At 34.5% G+C, this 20,817-nt stretch overlaps 1 protein-coding gene and 1 long non-coding RNA gene across 2 annotated transcripts; one reads left to right on the top strand and one right to left on the bottom strand.

Annotated features, from left to right (window-relative positions):
• Positions 1-3,649: 3,649 nt before the first annotated feature.
• Positions 3,650-12,486, top strand: LOC145790842 (uncharacterized). The gene is made up of 2 exons (XR_014330104.1): positions 3,650-5,296; positions 11,820-12,486. It is a non-coding gene; the product is annotated as an uncharacterized LOC145790842 (long non-coding RNA).
• Positions 12,487-12,959: 473 nt separating this feature from the next.
• MYB17 (myb domain protein 17) lies at positions 12,960-20,083 on the bottom strand. The gene is made up of 3 exons (XM_028202124.2): positions 19,625-20,083; positions 15,128-15,257; positions 12,960-13,806 (listed from the first exon to the last, which is right to left on the bottom strand). Exons 1-3 carry the CDS (start codon positions 19,755-19,757, stop codon positions 13,137-13,139), a joined length of 933 nt encoding a protein of 310 aa, XP_028057925.2. The 5' UTR covers positions 19,758-20,083; the 3' UTR covers positions 12,960-13,136.
• Between the last annotated feature and the right edge of the window lie 734 nt (positions 20,084-20,817).

Here is a 20,817-nt window from a genome sequence, read left to right as displayed (position 1 = left end):
AAGAAATGCAAACACGATTTGATTTGCCTAAAGTTGATGCTCTTTTTGATAAATTGTTAGCTAGCAAGTTTATAACTTTATGTCCTTGACATGTGATTCCAAAAGAGCAAGATAAAATACGAAAGGAGTATTGCAAAGGGCATAATACTTTTAGACAATCTACTAATAATTATGTGACTTTTCATAATTGTGTACAAGACTTGATCTAGAAAGGATTGTTGAAGTAAGCAGAAAAAGATAAGGGGTAATGGTTGTGGAAGTAACCTTTTCCCAAAAATGGCACCTATTATTCACATGGTAATTGCTAGCATTAAGAGAAAGGCCCCAAATCCAAGTGTATTGCTCACAAACTTGGAGAAAATACACAATGAGAAATTGGAGAAAAGAAAGAAAGTGGTAGATAGGGTTGAAAATAAATTTGTGTGTTTAAGGTGTGGAATTGAAAAAGAGAAATTACAAGCAATCCTTGCTAATAAAATAAAGAGGAGTGTGAAAGATTATGGTTTGAGATTCAATACTTTCGGAGGAGGTGACCTTCAAATCTTTAATAGAAATAGATTGTTGTTTGATGGACAGGATCCTGGGATCTTTGGACTGGTTCACAGGTCATATGGAGATCAGGATGGCCCATTCTTATTAAAATGGGAGCCTGTTTATCCTAGTCTTCATGGTGCAGAAGGAGTAAAAGCTAGAATAAAGTAATGGAAAAATCAAAGGCCATTCAGTGGCCAAGGCCAGAGTTAGAGGCCATTTGGGGTTTTGAGTCCGTTTCAGAGGCCATATATTGGCTAAGCTCAAAGATCAGTGGTTGGTGTGAGCCAATTTAGGCCAAATTAATTTCATGGCCAAGGGGTAAGGTCCTAATATGCTTATCCACCAGCTCAACCAAGAAATGTAAAGCCATCAGTTCTTACATATGCTGGTTGATGGGGTGTTTTACATCCTAAGTTTCCTATGTCAGGTTGGAAACCTATGGGCCAAACTAGAACACAATTAAGAAGGGAACAAAGGAAGTATCATGCCAGGTTCTCAACAATTGAGGGTGATAATCCAAAGAGGGATGAGTTGAATAATCTGATTTGGGTAATGGAGAAAGAAAAGGTTAGTGAAACAAGCAAGACAGAAAAGGTCGTGGTTAAAACACATAAGCAGATCCTTTTTAGGAAGCAACTAGAAGAAATTACCAAAGCTCTTCTTTCAGATGAAGAGAGTGGTGGAGATGAAGAAATGGTTGACAATGATGAAAAAATGATAGAAAAGTTGGAGGAAGCTCCTATCGACAACAAAGAGGATGCAAAGTTAGAGAGTTCTGTTGACTTTTGGGTAGAAGTTAGGTGCAATTAGGTTTGGTTCTCTACCTCCCAGTGCTGGATGTAATATGATCTTAGCTTTGCTAAAGAAATTTGAGGCAAAGCCTGGATAATTGGAACAACTTGAAAGTGATGTAGAGTACTTATTTGAGCCTGTTGTTTTGATGACAGAAGTAAGTAAGCCAAGATAGGAAGCTGGCAAGTCTATTTAGGTAGTGCAAACTTACAATAATGAAAAAGTGGAGCTTTAGTCACCCAAGCCTGAGGTGGTAGAGCATCTAAGGCCCTTATATATTAGTGCTTATTGAAATGGGTGTCCATTAACAAAGGTCTTGATTGATAATGGGGCAATTGTGAATCTTTTGCCAATAAAGACTTTGAATGTGATTGGTAAGTCAGTAGATGATTTGATTCTTATTGATATTTCCATGAGTGACTTTTCAAGTGGTTCTTCTTATACAAAAGGGGCCATTGCTCTGTAATTTCAACTATGAGGTAAAGTAATGGGAGCAACATTCTTTGTGATTGACTCCACTTCAAATTTTAATTTGCTACTTTGTAGGGATTGGATTCATTCTAATAGTTGTGTGCCTTTATCCTTAAATCAGGATTTTATTTTTCTAACAGTAGAAGACCAAGAAGAGAAAGACATGGAAGTTTTTTGGGAAAAAGTTAATCCTTTTAAGGCTGACATCCATAATGTAGAGGCAATGTTGTATGTTGAAGAGTTTAGCCCAGTTGTTTTAGAAAATGAAGAATTAAAGTCAAAGGGACTGGTTTGACTTATGGATAGTTTCAAAAGTTCATTGAAGAAGGGTCTTGATAGATGAAGTATTCTGAAAGCTAGGCCCATGGAGGAAGTTCTAATTAAAGACATTACAAATGAAGATGAGTGAAAGTGAGTTTGAGTCAGTTGTAATTAAAAGTACCTTTCATAGACTTTTTTTATTTCTTTTTAGAAAGGAAGTTAGGTAGTATGTTGCCCCAGTATTTTTGGGCAGAGTGTTTGGTAGATGATAGCCATCTAGACAATAAAGAGGTGCAATTTGAAAATTTAAAAGTTGCTCCTGCAAAGCTTGATGATCTCAAAGTTGATGTATAGGATCCCCTAGAGGAGTTTAACTTAGGTAATGAGGCATGTAAGATGCCTATTTATGTAAATGCTTCCTTATCTAATGAATGTAAAATCAAGCTAGTTGACTTGATTTCAGATTACTCTGATTATTTTGCTTGGAGTTATGATGAAATCCCTGGCTTAGACAGGTCCTTGGTTGAACATAAACTTCTAATCTAGCTAAATTATGTACCACATAAGCAACCTCCTAGGAGAATGACAAATGAAGTCACACTTAGGATAAAGGAGGAGATTGAAAAACTCTTAAAAATTGGGTTTATTAGGAGAGCTAGGTATGTGAGTGGTTGTTCAATATAGTCCCGGTTCTTAAAAAGAATGGCAAAATAAGAGTGTGCATTAATTTTTCTCTGTCAGTTGTAGATTTGCTAGTTGATTTACTGCAAAGCATTAGATTTTGTCATTCATGGATGGGCATGCTGGCTACAATCAAATTTTTCTTAACGCAGATAATGTTCATAAGACTGCATTTAGATGTCTACGGGCTTTAGAAACTTTTAAGTGGGTAATAATGCCTTTTGAGCTTAAAAATGCAGGAGCCACTTATCAAAGGGCCGTGAATTTTGTCTTTCATGATTTAATTGGGAAGTCTTTAGAGGTGTATATTGATGATGTTGGCATCAAGTTAGATGAGTTTGATGAGCATTTGGATCACCTTCGACATGTCTTCCAAAGAATGAGGACTAATTAGTTAAAGATGAATCCCTTAAAATTTGCTTTGGGGGTGTTCGCTGGTAATTTCTTAGGCTTCTTAGTTCATCAAAAGGGGATAGAGGTAAACTTAAACAAGACTATTAAAGCAGCACAACCCCCATCTAATAAGAAAGAGTTGCAAAGTTTTCTTGGACAAATAAATTTCTTGAGGAGGTTTATTGCCAATTTGGCAAGGAAAACTTTGGTATTTTCACTTTTGTTGAGGTTAATGTCTAACAAGGATTTTAAGTCGGAGAGTGAGCATCAAAGAGCATTTGACTCAATTAAAGAATACTTGTCTAAACCCCCAGTCTTGATGCCACCCACCAAATGAAAGCCCCTAAAATTGTATATTTCAGCAGGAACAATCAATTGGTTGTTTGTTGGCACGAGATAATGGACAAGAATGTAAGCAAGCTGTGTGTTACCTAAGTAGGAAGCTAAATGAAGCAGAAATTAGGTATAGCTCTGTTGAGAAGTTATGCTTGGCCCTATACTTTGCAACTATTAAGTTAAGGATTGCATGTTGCCATTAAAGGTTAATGTAATTACTCAAACAGATGTTATAAAGTATATGTTATTAAGGCCTGTATTGAGAGGAAGACAAAGGAAATGGATACTTGCATTGATTGAGTATTGTTTCAAGTATGTCCCTCAGAAAGCTGTGAAAGGCCAAGCATTGGCAAACTTTCTGGATGAACATCCTTGTAGCCCTGTCGAGCCAGACTTATTGTAACGACCCCATCGTGTATTAAACTTATATTTGTTTAATTTCGAATGTGATCTATGTGTGTAATGTGTATTTGAATGCCTATCTGTTCGTTGTAAGAATATCAATTAGGATTTCTGTTTAAAAATCTAAAATTGAAAGCCTTATCGACTTCAGAAACCAAAATTGATTAGTTTAATAAGAATGGCATAATTTTTAGAGCCTATTAGGAAGTTTGATTAAAATTAGATTCAAATTAAATTAATTAGATTAAACCAATTAGAATTAAGTGAGATTGGTTAACCTTAAGTTTACTTTTAATTAGTCTAAGTTAAGACAAGTATATATATATATATATATGTTGAGAAATGTTAATATTTTAGACCAAAATCTGCTGAGATTATGTTTAGAGAGAGGGAGCTCAATTTTGGAGAGAGAAGAGCTAGACTTGGAGAATTTTTGCTTAAAGATTGAAGAATTGAGGAAGATAGCTCAAGTTCTTGCTAGAATTAGTGTTATTGAAGACTTTAGGTATGTGTTTAACCTTCAATTCATGAATCTAAGCCATCTAAATTATGAATTCAAGAGATTATGTGATTAAATGTGAGAATTGAACTAAGGGTGGTGAATTGAAATCAATTCATACATGCATGCATAATTTTGAGAAATTCTACTATTTTTTAGCATGATTTTGTTGTCTAAGATTGAATGGGAAGTTGTATCATACATGCATCCATGATTCATAGAGTTTTGAAGTTTAATTTCATGTTTTGAGAGTTGTGGAAGAAGAATTTGAAAATGAAGTCAATATGCATGAAGATTTGAGTTTCATTTTGAAGAATTCTTGAAGTTTTTAGCTAAGTGTTTGAAATTGAGTACATGGTTATGTTTTTGAAAGTGTTTTTAAGGTTGTGAGCAAGCCATGTAAGTTTATGATTTGAAAATACATGTTTTGAAACTCAAACTCTGTTCTAGAAATTCTAGAATTCGACGTCACCGCTCGAGTAAACAAGCTGTCCCTCGAGCGCACATCTCATGCATCCAACATTTTTGCAGAGACATTGCATTTGACTCAAGTGACCAAATGACCACTCGAGCGAACTCAGTTTGAATTGCACCATTGGCTTGAGCGACCATCAAGCCTAGATTCAAACCAACCAATACTTTTGTAGACCATGCGGTCCACTCAAGCGACAAATGTTACGCTCGAGCGAAGTATCATGTTTTAGCATATTTTGAAAAGCCATGTTTTGTTCATATTTGCATTCTCTTTCCTTTCTAAGCATTCTTAGGCATGAATTGAGCTTCCCAAATGAATTAATGAGTAAGAACTTGGCATATGACAATTAGATTAAATAAGAATAACTTGATTAAGTAACAAGCCACAATGTGCGTATATGTTTATGAATTGTGTAGGTTCATCCACGAGGCTGTATCAACAATCGAATCACTGTGAGTATATCTTAGTATAGATATTTTCATGTACATTATTTTATAAGTGTTATCAATGTAGTAAGTTTTTCCAAACCTATGATTTTGTGCTATGAATAAGCCTTTGATCTATCTGATTCGTAAAAGATCTGTAAATGTGATTGACAAGAATGAAAGCATATGATGGACCTACAATCATTCTATATAATTGATCAAATAGACCCAAGGCTATTCTAAATGTCTTATATGAGTTGACCAAATCGTCATTATACAGCTATAAATGATTGGGTTCAAGGTCCTTCCATTAAGTTATGATCAATTCAGTTTTGCACGTCTGTTATACATTGGACCATAGGTCGTTTCACTATCTATTGGACCAAAAGTCATTCCGTTATGAATTGTATATGATATGAAAATGTTTATGTTTATATAATATAACTCATTCATATAAACTCTTTACTCTGATGTTATTCACTGGGCTTTAGTTCACGCTATTATATATATATATATATATATATATGTAGGTGTGTAGTAAGATGTCCAGCCTCAGTGAACGTGTGAAAGACCAGCGTGTTTTGTGAAGTCCGGTGTTTACCCAACCTTTGTGAAGTTTGTCAAAGAGCTCCACATGAGTGAGGCTTTTGTTTTCTTTAATCTTTTGTTCTTTTGTTGGTCATGTTTAACCATGGTTGTACTTAGGTTTTGGGTTTTTGTATGATAATAAACTTATGAATGGTCTTGAACATGTGTTATCTATTTATATTTGTATGGATATGAGTTATTAACTTATAAGATGTTTTTGTTTATGCCATATGTGCACAGCTCATTAGACAAAATTTATTATTCTACTTCCTCTTATGGCCTCATATAAATAAATATATTTGAATAATATCTAAGACCATAGGTAATCTCATGATTACTAGCCGGTTATGATCCAAACCTTTAGGGGCAGGTTCGGGTCATGATACTTATATGAAGTTTTTTCAATGGAATTGAAGCCATGGAAGGTGATGTTTGATGGTTCAAAGAATGAAGATGGTGTAGGTGCTGGAGTAGTGTTGGCGTCACTACAAGGACAAATATTTCAGTATTCTTACCAATTAAATGAGCTTCAAGTTCAATCAAATAATCAGGCTGAATATGAAGCCTTGATTATTGGCTTTGAGTTGGCAAGAAGCCTCAAAATCCCACATTTAAAGGTGTATGGAGATTCACAATTGGTGATAAGACAAGTCATTGGTTAGTAAAAGTTTAATAGTGTAATACTTGGGGAATACCTAGATCAAGTTTTAGAATTGGTCAAAGGTTTTAAATCAGTAGAGTTTGAACATATGTTTCGGCTTGAAAATAAAGAGGCTAATAAGATGGCTCAAGCAGTATCTAGTTTAAAATTTTCAAATGATTATTAAGAAAGGATTATAAGAATTCAAAAAAGAGTAATGCCATGTGCCAAGTGTCGACAACAAACAAGTTTGTCAATCTTGGTTTTAGATGTGGCAGAGGATGATTGGAGATCATCTTTGATTAAATATTTAAGCAATCTAAAAACAAGAGTGGACAAAAAAACAAGATATCAAGCCTTGAACTATGTCATTTTGGGAGATGATTTTTTTAAAAGAACCCAAGATAGTTTGGTTCTGTTATGTATTGGAGAGTTGGAACAAATGCAAGTTATGGCAGAAGTGCATGAGAGCATTTGTGGTGCTCACCAGGCTAGTGAGAAGATGAGGTGACTTATTAAAAGGCATGGTTATTTTTTGCCTTCAATGAGAAAAGATTGCCCGAGTTATGCAAAGGGATGTCAACAATGTCAAAAACATGGCAATATACAAAAGGTGTCTGCTGTGGATTTGCATTCAATTGTTAAGCACTGGCCATTTAGATGATGGTCAATGGATTTGATTAGCCAAATCTTCTCACCTTCATCAAAACAACACTCATTTATTTTATTGACAACCGACTATTTTACTAAATGGGTTGAGGTAGTTCCTTTTAAAATAGTGAATCAGTCTCATGCTATTGATTTCATCAAGAAACATATGGCTCACAAGTTTGGGTTGCCACAAACAATCACTGTCAACCAGGGGACAGTTTTTAATGGTGATGAAGTTAAAGAGTTTGCTAGAATATATAGCATTCAAGTGCTCAATTCATCCACATATTATGCCCAAGCAAATGGGCAAGCAGAGTCATCAAATAAGACTATTAAGGCAACCTTGAGTAGGGTAATAGAGGACAACCCAAGGGACTGGCATGAGTTGCCATCTAAGATGTTATGGGCATATAGAAATTCTAAGAGGGGTAGCACTCAAGCTTCCCCTTATGAGTTAGTTTATGGTTATGTTGCAGTGTTGTCTTTAGAGGTAACAGTTAGATCTAGCAAAGTGGCTAGGCATTACGACATCCCTGTAGATGAGTATAATGAAGCCATGTTCATAGAATTGCAGGATGTAGAAGAAAAGAGAATTGATGCTTTCAATTGTATGATAGCACAAAAAAAGAAAATTAAAAAAATTCATAACAAGAAAGCTAGGGTGAAGGACTTTGTTGAAGGTGATTTAGTTTGGAAGACTATCTTGCCATTAGGGACAAAAGATCTTGAATTTAGCAAGTGGTCACCAAATTGAGAAAGGCCTTTTTAAAATCTATAAGGTCCTTAGAGGGGGTGCATACCAGTTAGAATCCTTAGAAGGACAACCACATAGAAGAAACATTAATGGAAAGTACTTAAAGAGATATTATCCAACTATGTGGGAAAATCTTAAAAGAAACTAGTAGGCTAAGCATGGAAATTCATTGAAATTTCAAAATAAATACAAAGGACAAAGCATGTTTAATTTTCAAAGAATATCTACAAAACAAAACAAAATGTGTCTAGTCTCTCAAGAAAATAATTGCAAGAGTGCTCCATCGTGATTGAGTGGTTGCAATTATGGCTTGGGGTTGATCAAGTTCTTCCTTGGTAGCTTAAATAGATGATGGACCACTCAATATCTCACCAAGTTATTCCTTTTGTTTTTGGAGCTCAAGCCTTTTATGCTTGATAAGGGCTAGTTCTGCTTCAAGTTTGGCTTCTTCAAGTGCCAATGCCTTGTCTTGATCAACTAAAGTAAAGGAGTTTAAACAGGTGATCATTAAGGAGTTGGAGATAGTTTGAGCAATGTTCAGAAAATCTTTCTTGGCTTGAATCTTCTCTCTACAACTCTGAGCAATTTCCAAAAGAATTGGCCATTCAGTAATGATTTTAGCCAGATGTGTGAGTTGATTCTGACTGAAAAGGTTAGGAGATAGGTTTTGGATGGCAATCAGGCAATCCAAAGTTTCCATGGGTTGCTTTTAAACTATTTCCTCAAAACGGGTGTTGATAAAGCCTAGGAAGGAGGTTAGGATTTGTTGATCCTCAAAATTAAAATACCGAGACGAAACCTTTATGGGAGTTGAGATATGTGCTCAAGGCTTTTCTAAAATGCTGCAATCTCATCCCATATGCTCAAAGTTGTTCCAGTGGAAGTCAAAACTTGTCAACAGTCAGAAGTAAGTGAGAATTGATAAGTTTTAACTAAAAGAATTATGATGAAAAGTTATTACATGTACATCAGTGGGTGTTGAGGTGATTGTGGTGATAATTGGAGTTGATGTTTTTCCAATTGTAGTCTTTTCAATTTGAAAGTCATGGGATTTTTCAATACTGACTGGGAGGTTCCTTGAAGTCTGAGCAAAAGGCTCACTAATATTCTCAATGTTATCATTCACTAGTAGAATTTCCTTTATGTGTCTAACTTCAGGAGTTTGGTTGCTTTCAGATCCAACTTCTGTGAGGTTTGGATCATTAGTTGGTATGTCTTCAGCAAGGTTTTCTATCCCTGTGAAGATAAATAGGGGGTTAGTAGGGCTGATTAAAAGGTAAAAACAATAAGAGTTGAAAGTTTGCTCACCATGAGTATCTAATAGATCAGGTTGATGAGGCTTAGTGGATTGGTCATTAAATGATGAATGAGGACTGTTTGGAGCCTCCCTTTCATGAAAGAGCTCACCAATGGGAGATGATTGACCATTTTGAGATGAGTCAATATCAATCCTTTCTTCTTGTATAATGGAAGGTTATTCAATTGGAGAGCTTGTAAACTTAGATACAGATAGATGACCTTGGGAGATAACTGATGGGAAGTTGATAGGTTCAATTGCTCTTGGATAAAGAACCTTCATTGGAAAGGCTCCAAGGGTCACATCCATAAGGCTGATGTTGGGAGTAGATTGGCTTAGAATTGGATTACTTGGCTCATTCTCAAAGGAATGAGGGTGTTGTGTGTTTTGAAAGAATCTGAGAAGCTTCCTTAGGAGAGGAACTAGGGCTCCCTTTATATGCAACATTAGTTAAGATGAGAACTCTTCTCTTTTTTCTCTGAAAAAGAGACAAGATTTGAAATGAGCTATTTGATGATTTTAAAAAAGATGTGTGAGCATAAGGATGAGGAGTTATACCTGGTATGTTTGGTTTAAAGGATTATGGATTGTTTATCCAATCACTTGATTAAGTGGAATGTCCTACTTACTGAATGTGGGATTGAAGTTTTCTTGAGGCAAAGTTGTAGTTGGAGGCTCTTGCCTTTTCTTTGACCTCACTTCCCTTGAGGATGGTTGAGTTGCCTTTGTCTTCCTTTGTTCTTGTGCTTGGAGAGCTGTAATTGTGTCTCTAATGAGTTTAAGCATAGGTGGAGAGGAATTTGGGTTGACATTTGGATCCATTGGTGTTTTGCCTTTGCTTTTATCTCTAATTGGGACTTTAATGGCAGGAGGTGGCACCATGGGAGTGGATTTGACTACAAAAGTCAGAAAAACTGTGAATAAGAGAGAATTAATTTAAAGAATGGAAATAAGTTGATTATTTACAAACTGAAGTGGATTTACCTATAGTTTTGAGGCTTGAGATTGGTGGCTCATAGCCTTGGTTATCGATAGACACTTCATTGAGACAAACCTCAAGGGGTTTGTAAAAGATCACTGTAGCCATGAAGGTCCACCAATGTTCAAATCCTTTGGTGAGGTCAGAGACAGGCTTGAAAAAGTAAGTGTTGAAGTTATTGAGAAGAGTTTCTTTCTATGTTCTGATCAGCTTTGTTTGAGAAGAGTCTTTGATACTGAGCCTTTTCCCTACTTCTTCATAGATGGTGGGATGAAAATAGGGATAAGGTGTGCACTGCTTGAAACCAAATTGTCTTGCCCACTGGTTGGGGCAATAATTTTCAAAACTACAACTCCAGGGAGATGTGTTCTAGTCTAGATGAAGAGAATCGACAGTCATGGAATGGCTTGAAAAATAGAGGGTTTCTACTAAATGTAAGGTTGAAGAATATTGTGGGATAGTGAGAAAAACCAAGGTTATGTTTCCCAACAAAAGTTAGAAAATATTCTGCATAAGAATGATGATTTGGGACCATGCTATTTGGCTTTAAAGGTTGTACTTCAAGGAAGTAGGCATATACCCAAGCTTGGAAAAGCCAGAAGGATCCACCATAGTTTGAGGATATCTTTTTATCAACAAAAGAAAACATGCCCTTATAAAGTGTGGCAAGTAGGGGGCAAGAGCCATGGCTTGACCATCTTGAAGGCATAAAGCCAATGGGAGGTATTCTTTGGTAATTTTGAAGCCAGGGATACAGAAAATGAATTGGTGTCATCGACAAGGGTGTTTCTCTTGCCTTTGTATTTTTTGATAAAGTTAGTGTAACTCATGTCAGTATTGAGAGTGAAAGTCACTGGTGGAGTTTCTAGTAAAGTACTGATTTCTAAACCTATGATAGGGAGTCTAGTTAAATGGGCTACATCTAGAATGGTTGGAGATATCATGCCAAATCTTAGGAGCATTAAGTTACAAGATTGTGACAAAAAACAAGCATCAACAGCAATTAACCACTTGTTCATATCAAATTTGAGGGCCAACCTCACTAATGCCTAAATGCTTCCACACATTTGAGTCATAAGCTTCAATTTATTTGACCCAGCTTTACCAGGTAGAATCTGGTTGCCTCCATGATCAGAGAGGGTTTTTGTTGTTGCCCCAATTTACATTGGTTGAGAAGTAGGGTTTCGTCATTAGCAAGTGGCTAATATGGAGCTAACTCATATGGAAAATAGGTCGTAACGGTAGATCCTAGGGTTGCATTGGTTATGATGGTGATACTTGGAATCAAGATTAGGTCCAACTTCAGAGAACTGGTGAGTTCTCTAATGGTTTTGGGGAATCAAAGGTGTTCATCACTAGTTTCATCTTCATTCTTAGATTTTGACTTCTTGAGAGCCATGGTTCAGAGTTCTGAGTTGCTTGGTGTTCTAGCATGGGAGTTTCCAAAGAGAGATGGAAGAAATTGAAATGGAATGAAGATGAAAGGTTTGAGCTTTTATAGCTTATGTTGGGCCCAGTGTTTGGATTTGTTTGAATTAAATGTCATTTATTTGGGTCCAATGAATGGATTTTTTTAAGTTAGAATTATTATTATTTATTTAACTTAAACAATGGATTTTTGTTTGCACCTTTTTTGTAAAGTTTTTGTCGACAGGTGGATCGATCAAATGGTGACATATGGAAAAGTCAAAGTGCAAGTCTTCCATTATTCAAAGGGACAAATGGCATGAAAAAGTTGATTGTGTGCATAAAGTGGTAGAAGCAACCTTGGAGCAATTACCAGCTAGTTTGTGGCTTAGTAGGCTAGTTGCAGGATATGGTGCTTGCAGGTTGAAGTTCATTCTCTGTCGATGTGCTGTTCAAAGTAATGAGGGACACATGGTAGCATGGGGAAGAGTTGGTTCGATAGGAAAAGTTGAGGATGTGGCAAAGTTTGAAGGTTTGAAGGCGTGGCAATTAAAAAATTGCAATTGCAAGTTTGAAGGAGTCATGCGATCATAGGCCAAGAAAATAGGTAAAAGATACAAAAGGCTAGAAGTTTGCAAGGAGTGAGGATCGACAATACAACAATTTAGTCTTCTATCTTAGGAATAGTTTCTCTTTAACTTAAAGAGTAGTTTTCTGTGTAATTTGTAACTTTTATAAAATGTTGGTGGTTTCATCTTGAAATCATCTTTGATTTACTTTGCTTCCTTTGTTTGATCTTGTTAATTATAACTTTTGTTTCAAAAAAATCTTTATACTTTCAAGACATTTGAATCAAAAAACACAATCGCTTGATCTTTCTATTTGATTGGTTGTTTAGTTAGTGCTTAGCTTCTGTCGATTGGGAGTTAGCATAATTTTTACTAGCAATGAACAAAATTTTTAGTGTCAATATGCCGGCACTTTTTTTTTAGACCGAGTAAAAAAATAATAATAGGGGAGGCGATCAACACGTAACAAAGCTCCTGAAAGTATCCTTTGGAGAGTAGGATAGGAAATAGGAAATAATGGACAGATCTGACGACACACAGAGGCAACAAGGAAAAGCGACCCTAATCAAGTGGAACATTCAGGAAGAAGAGTTCATTGGGGGGGGGGGGGGGGGGGGGGGGGGGCTATCATCATTTTTTGGTATATTGCAGGGGAGGGAAAATCAAACTCATGGCTTTCTAATGAGATACACGAATCTAACCACCAAGCTAGCAAGTGGAACAAGTTCAAAAAAACTATCGATTACTAGCATATATTTGCATTAAATTAATCTCAAACTATAATTAAATAATTAGACATGATGCATAAAATTAACGCTTATACATCTTCTACATATATATGGTACAAATCTGACCCCATAGAATAAAACTGATTACATAAATCCTATTTGTACTTCGTTAGCAGTTTCAAACACCAAAAACCAAAACTGCAAATTCAAACAGACAGACACTCCGAAACACGGGTTTGCTATCAAAACATACTTCAAAGAGAGTAATTTAAGGAGTTTTCAGACAATATAGCAGGACAGAAGACATAGTTATCGTCATCGTGCTCTAAAAAGCTCATGTCATTGTTACCCGGGAAATCCAAGAGCAGCTGCAATGCAGTGTCAGATGAATCCTCCAATGAATTGGAGCTCGATGAATCTGAACCGTCAATCACATCATCAGTGCACAATTTATTGCCCTTGCATTCCGTATCTTCATAAGAACCGATTAGAGGAACGCCCATCTCTGTCGTGGTGCCTGAAACTGACCCACACTTCGCTGACGAAGATGCTAGAGAAACTGGGCTTTGACAAGCGCTATTTTTGTTCCCCTTGTGGATGTTTCGAAATGATTCACCTATTTCAGAGTTCCACATACGTAAGAAATAGTCAGAACTTGTTCTCCCGAAACTTGTTGGATTGAAGAGCGATGACTCCTTTGAAAGTCGTGCTTCAGCTTCAAGCCTCGCACTCTCCCATTGTGCCATGTGGCGGGTGGATGGGGACGAGGATGGTTTCCTGTTTGGGATGTTTAAGGTAGAGGAGGGTTCGTGTGTTTGCGGGTCGATGCCCATACTGAGTAGGCGTTTCTTTAAGTGAGTGTTCCATAAGTTCTTGATCTCATTGTCTGTCCTACCAGGCAGTTGTGAGGCAATTGCAGCCCACCTGGACATAGTTCAATACATATTTAAACAAGGGAACTTGAGAATAAATGTGTACATAAAAAAAAAAACAAAAACAAAAACAAAAACAAAAAACGAAACAAATAAATATAGAAAAAAAATTCAATCAAATTTCTCTCTCTTCCAGTGGTTTTGGCCTTTAGAGCATCTCCAACGGTAGTAGGCATTTTACCTATCTAAATATTACTATAAAATATATATTTTATTTTGCCTATTAACTATTTTATGTTTTTACTCCAACCATGCTCTTTATTTTAGCTATTAATCCAAATACTATTAATTTTATAGAATGCCACGTCAACAACAAAGATGGAGGGAAATGATCCTAATGATTGAATACATTTTGCCTAGCGTTGAAGGCTAGCTACATGTAGCTAGTGAATATGAGTTGAGCCAAAATGCCTAATCATATGCCTAGTGCGTTGGAATTGAAAAAAGTGAATCACACTAGGCATTTTAACTAACAAGTATGATATGCCTAGTGCATTGGAGATGCTCTTAGGGCTCTTTTTGAATCATTGATAAGTTCACAGATATGATACACATGTAAATCAATACATATACATATTGTAACAAAGATATGTATACACACAGATTTATTGAAGTAACATATTGGAAAAAGAGCTATGTTAGCAACGGACATGTGACACAACACGGCCAGACACTCCGCCAAAACACGGTAGAAAAGACCAACGAATTCAACAATATTTCCTTTTTTAATTCAAAAGTTTCTATGCAATTAACTGCTGTGAAAGATAAAAGAACAGTTTGCCCAGAAAGTGGTGCTGTCTCATGCTTAATTTTTCAATGGTAAAAGCTATAAGAAACACAGACACTTCCAAAAAGATAGCATATTGTGTCAAACATTTGTCCATGCCAACTATATTTATTTATTATAAATATATAAAATTATATATTTTTCACATGTCCCCCATGTAATGTGTCCTATATTTTCCGATGTTGGCTTGTCCGTATTGTGTCATGTGTCTATACTTTCTTAAGATGGAAGTTACAATATGAAAGGCCTAACAATTGCAGCATAGGGGATCCCTTCTGATGTATAGTAACGTGAATGTTTCCTGAGATGATCAGAACGAAGTGATGTTGATCTAATTAAAGATTAACTAAATTAAACTTCACAAGATTATTCAATAGCGGTTGTAAACCTATTAAAGATTTTGAAACCATCAATAAAATAGTCCTTGGCATACTGTTTTTGTGTTCTTTTTTTTTTTCCTCTGCTTTCTTTACTGATAGGAATGTTGTTCATATAAGAATCAGCCACAGAGTAGAACAGAAAATACCTGTTACCAAGAATGCCATGCAACTGTATGACAAGCTTTTCTTCTTCAGGACTGAAGGGACCGCGTTTGATATCTGGCCGAAGATAGTTAGTCCACCGAAGGCGGCAACTCTTTCCACAGCGAAGAAGACCTGTTAGAAAAAAATCCCATAATCCATAAGGCATCAGTTAATACTACTACTTCTTCTCTTGTTCAATTTTTGAGCACCCAATTGTTATGTTCCTTAGATTAAGGAAAACGCTTTCAATAGAGAGACGACTTAATGAGACAATCAATACCATTAAAATTTAAAATAGATCCATGTAATGTATCTTCATAAAATAAAGCCATCCTCAATCTAAACAAGGTTTGTTATGCTCATATTTTTGTGAGTTGACTAAAAGGACGCGAATGCTTCATTTACCACCTGGTTTTTTTTTTCTTTTTTTTGGGGGCTGAACCATTTACCACCTAATCACTCAAGAATGTGTTGGGACAATATGCATATCAAATGTGTAAGTGCATCTCTATTTCCTACTTTACCGGTCACTAGTCAAATTTTGATTATTCAAGCAAGGGGCATTGTCAAACATGTCAACATAGACAAGATAAAAAAGGACGACCTGGTGTATGAGGCTGTCGCTGAAGCGTAGTAGTTGTTCACTAATTTTTGCCCTTTTACAGGACGAATATGAGCCACTCCCACCCCATATCCCCAACACCGGTACAAGTTAATATAATTACATATGTTGAAAAATCAATTATGCATAAGCACATATGTTTGCTTACCAAAATGTAGTTTAAGTAAGTTTTGAAACCCATATCGATTATATACGAAAGTTATGAGGCTTTCAACCAACTATAAAAAATAAATTTTATGGCTTGGCTAATATTTGTGCAAACCATGGGCATACCTCGTGGGCATAATGACTCAAATTGAAATCTTTAAATAATTTTTTTTTTTTTTTTTTTTACCAAGACTTGAAATATTCTATGCCCCCATTGGGGATAGGATAAGTAAAAATTTGTCCCGCATTATTGCCAATCCTATTAATTATTGAAATTTAGGTCTCATTCAAAATATCCATCATATATAATCAATCACTTTTTCTTTTATCTGAGTCTATCCAACTAAAAAAAGTATCAATTTGGCAAATGAGGGCTTAGTTAAAACAATCAGAGCCAATATAACAACTGCAAAAACTAGGAAACCCATGGACTTGAACCAGTACCTGAAAAGTCAGTGTCTTCTCCTCTATTCCTTCATTGAAATCCATTTCAAAATATATACATGACTGAGTTACTTAATAACAAGAGTTTACTTCCCTAGCTTACTTCCCTAGCTCAAGGGATTGTACCTTTAGGTTATGTTTGTTTGGGTGGACATGAGTTTGGGATTGGACTAATAATTCAATAAAATTATTAATCCAATGTTTGGTTAAACAATTGAAGTACGGACTAATTATTTTAAACTTGACTATTAGTTAAGATAGGATACATAATCCAACGAATTCGTAGTCCTAGGACTATTAGTCATGGGAATGCTAATCCAGTCCGCCCAAACAAACATGGCCTTAGGGTGTGTGTTTATTTAGACAGACCGGATAAGGACGGATTGAAATTCACTGGGCTATTAGACCTAGATACATTGTCCTCGAACTATTGGTTGAATTGGATTTGTATCCCATATTTGTTTAGTCATGGGATTAGATGTTAGGAAACGACTAATTGGTTGGATAAGATATGAATCATATGTTTACTTGAGATATTATGGAGAATGATAAATGTTTAAATAACTATTTTATCCTTTTCAATTATTTATTAAGTAATAACAATATTAAACATATCTTTAATATTTTAATTATTTTTAACTAGATTAAATAAAAATTTATTTTATTTTATTTTTTACACAATTAAATAAATTTATTTTTTAAAATAAATAAATAAAATATCAATAAAAATATATGTTTTTTTTAATTAAAATTTTAAATAAACTTATTTTTAAAAATAATAATAATTAAATAATGAAATTAAATAAAAAAATCTATTAAAATTTAAATAACGAAATTAAATAAAATATAAACAAAATTTTAAAATAAAAAATCTATAAAAAATTAAATAAATAAAACATCAATAAAAATTAAATAAAATTATTTCATTTTTAAATTAAGACATTTAAATTTTATTAAATATAATACATAATTAAATAGTAGAGGGTCAAAATAATCATTTCACTACCTAATCTCATATCCCCATTATCCCTTCATTTGTGTCCTATCCCCCCATGGGACACAATAGTCTAATGGATTTAGGACTAACAGTCTGAAGGGACTAATAATCCGGTGCAAAAATTTTGAACCAAACATGGACTAATAGTCCAATCCTATGGAATAATCCCTCAAAACAAACACACTCTTAGGCCATGTTTGATTCACAAGACTAATAGTAAGGTATTAATAATCCTATCAAATTAGTGTAGTATTCACTATCCAATTAGATTAATAGGATAAATTATCCATTAAATTAATAATCTCACCACTACCTCATTACCAATAATCCTATAAATTTGTTGGATTAATTATCCATTGAATTAATAATCCTAAACCAAATGTTAAAACAAGCATAAGATAATTGGATTCACAGATTAATAATTTAAATTTCATGTTCTAATCCATCCAATTAAACATGTCCTTAGATTTCTAGAGAGAGATTTGGGAATCAGATTTCTAGACAGAGAAGTGATTATTTGGTGATTTTGGAGCACACCATTCTACACATGACACTTGTCATGTATCTCAAAATTCCAATAAAAAACACTAGGTTAAAACTCTGGTCGATTGGCAAAAGTTTTTTTTGGTTTTTTTGGGCTAAAATTTGTAAAATGACAACATAGATTAAAATAGTCAATAAAATAAAATGTCACATCAAATTCATAATTATTTTACTTTTTCTCTCACAAACATCATATCTACCTATAAAAAAAATCCAATTATCTTCCCAAACACAAAAATTTATAAGCCTAAATTGATCTGGATAATCCTAACCACTAAGGCTCTGTTTGGCAAGAGCTAAACGGGACTTTTTTGGCTATTTTAGTCATAAAAGACAAAATAGACTATTTTAGTCACAAAAAACAAAATATCACATCCAACCCACAATCATTACATTATTCTCTTACAAAAAAAACAAAAAAAACCAAAAAGCCCTTCCCAAACCAAACTTTTTAACCCAGGCTAAAATAGTCAAAAAAACCAAAAAGCCAACCCAATTTTCAAACGGAGGCTAAATTTAACCAAAAAAAAAAAAAAAAAAAACCACTGATTTAACCAATAAAAATCAGAGGCATCCTATTGACTTGGCCCAAGAATATCAAATAATTTTCCTAGATAGACATTAACGTTCTGTTTGGTCTAAATTAGGAGATTTAAGAAAGAATTTAAAAAGAAAAATAAGATGTGAAATATGAATAATCAAATTTTACACATTTTTTTTCTTTTCGTTCAAAATTTCTTCTTAAATTCTCCAACTAAATACAGAGTTGGGATCAAGATTCTGAAAAAAGATGAGATTTGACCTCATGGAAAAGCGTTGACCCACCCACCAGCATCTGCTGAGTGCTTAAAAAAAATAAATAAATAAACTTATTTTAACAAGCACATATATCATAATGTATGTATTTTTTTTTTTTTTTTTTGTCATGTCAGATTTGAATGAGTTAGAAGAGAAAATACAAATGAAATATAAATTATTCTTTTTTCCTTAATTTCTCTTATTTTTTCTTTTTCTTTTTCTTTCTAAATTTTTAGCCAAATTCAAAATCTAAATATAGCCATTGTGCAAGGTCATATTCAATCCAGGACTTAAATTTACATAAATTTAAATTAGCCAAATTTAAATTTCCACCCAATTAAGAGAAAATCACATGATTACTCAAAATTTTGAATGGTGACTCTCAAATTTACAACTTTACCATAAGTGAAATTTAGATCAAGTTTGGCATATTGCAAAAAAGTCAAAAAGTCAAAAAGTTACTCAAAAAGTTAACGCTATTCACTAAAAATCAACAATTACGGTTGCACAACTCCCAATCCTAATTTTTCCTTACAAATCAATTTTTACAATTTTTTATTATACATTTTTTCATAAAAAGTCAAAAAGTTAACCCAAACATCCATATTTTCTTCCTCAATTTTTTAGTTCAAAAAGACAAAAAGTACACTTATTTAGGACACCCCAAACAATCCCTTACTCAAATTTAAGTGATTTATATAAAATTAAATTTTTTATTTTTTTTTAAATAAAATGTGAGAAAGAGCTAGAAATAACCTAACAAAGTTGATTATATGCGTTGTACACACATACATAGAAGTTTCTAATCTGCACTAAAAAGACAATTCGAACAACCCAACAAAAACAGTTCAAAATAGTCAAACGAGTGCCTGAGTTGACTCATTAGAAAAAAAAATCCAATTTCAAACACGAAACATGCATATACAGAGTGAGAGAGAGAGAGAGAACCAGCGAGGTTAGGGAGAGAACGCCAGCTTCCATGGCCGTTCTTCTTGATGTAGTCGATTAAGATCTCGTCTTCTTCAGGAGTCCATGGCCCTTTCTTCAACCCTTTCTTATCACAGCAGGGTTTTCTCCCCATTCCTCTCTCTCTCTCTCTCTTTAATGATGGAGAAAAATGAATGAAACCCAAGTGGGGGTAGAGGGGCTTTAAAGCTTTAAAGAGGACAATTGTAGAGAAAGAGGAAGTGCAGAGCTGAGAGAAGCGGAAAGACACTGAAAAGACCAGTCAATAGAATCATACACTAGCAGAGAAGGATTGCACATTCAATGTCGATTAATCCAAGAGAGAGAAATAGGGTTTGCATTTAATGTGTGATGTGATGATGATCATGGTGTCTGTGTATGTACAATCAAGATATATATATATGAAGTGTACAATATATTTTTCTACATATAAATATAGAGGTTGGAACCGAGGAAATTGAAACATTGATTGAAAAGAACAATGAAAGCTGAAATTAATATGCCTGGTTCTTTTTGAGGTTTGGAATTGAATTCACATGCACTATGTTTGGAACTTAAGAGAGAAAACAAAGTGAGAGCGTAAGAGAGAAAATTAGAGGAATTAAGAGAGAGAGAGATATATTTCCCCTATCGATTTAGGTGGAGATATCAATCATACTCGTCAAAATTTAATACTTTAAATGTTTGTTTCTCAACAAAGTCTTCATCAATATATTCGAAATATTATTATCTGTGTGAACCTTTTCAAGTTGCAACAATTTCGAATCTAGCACATCACGAATCCAATGGTATCTCACATCAATGTGTTTCGCTCTTGAATGAAAAGTAAAATTTTTACTCAAACGAATAGCACTTTGACTATCACAATAAAACACATACTTTTCTTGCTTCAAACCCAACTCTTGCAAAAATTTCTTCAGCCATAACTCTTCTTTACAAGCTTTCGTAATGGTAATAAATTCAATTTCGGTAGTTGAGAGATCAACACATTTTTGTAATTTAGATTGCCATACCACAGCTCCCCCTACAAAAGTCATCAAATACCCCGAAGTAGATTTCTTAGAATCAACATCACCGGCCATGTCAGAATCCGTGAACCCATCAAGTATCAACTTACCATCTCCAAAACACAAACACACCTTCGAAGTCCCTCGAAGATACCTTAGAATCCATTT

Source organism: Camellia sinensis, chromosome 5, assembly GCF_055761805.1.
Source record: "Camellia sinensis isolate YWXY chromosome 5, ASM5576180v1, whole genome shotgun sequence".
Taxonomy (NCBI): Eukaryota; Viridiplantae; Streptophyta; class Magnoliopsida; order Ericales; family Theaceae; genus Camellia; species Camellia sinensis.
The sequence above is the reverse complement of the archived record's forward strand: the minus strand, read 5'-3'. Positions and strand labels throughout refer to the sequence as shown.

Excerpts from the sequence above, each read along its gene's own strand:
- MYB17 (XM_028202124.2), bottom strand. The coding sequence starts at position 19,757 with ATGGGGAGAAAACCCTGCTGTGATAAGAAAGGGTTGAAGAAAGGGCCA. Across the intron at positions 15,258-19,624 it reads TTCTCTCCCTAACCTCGCTG|GTCTTCTTCGCTGTGGAAAG; the intron begins GTTCTCTCTCTC and ends TTTTTCTAACAG. Across the intron at positions 13,807-15,127 it reads CATGGCATTCTTGGTAACAG|GTGGGCTGCAATTGCCTCAC; the intron begins GTATTTTCTGTT and ends AACTATGTCCAG.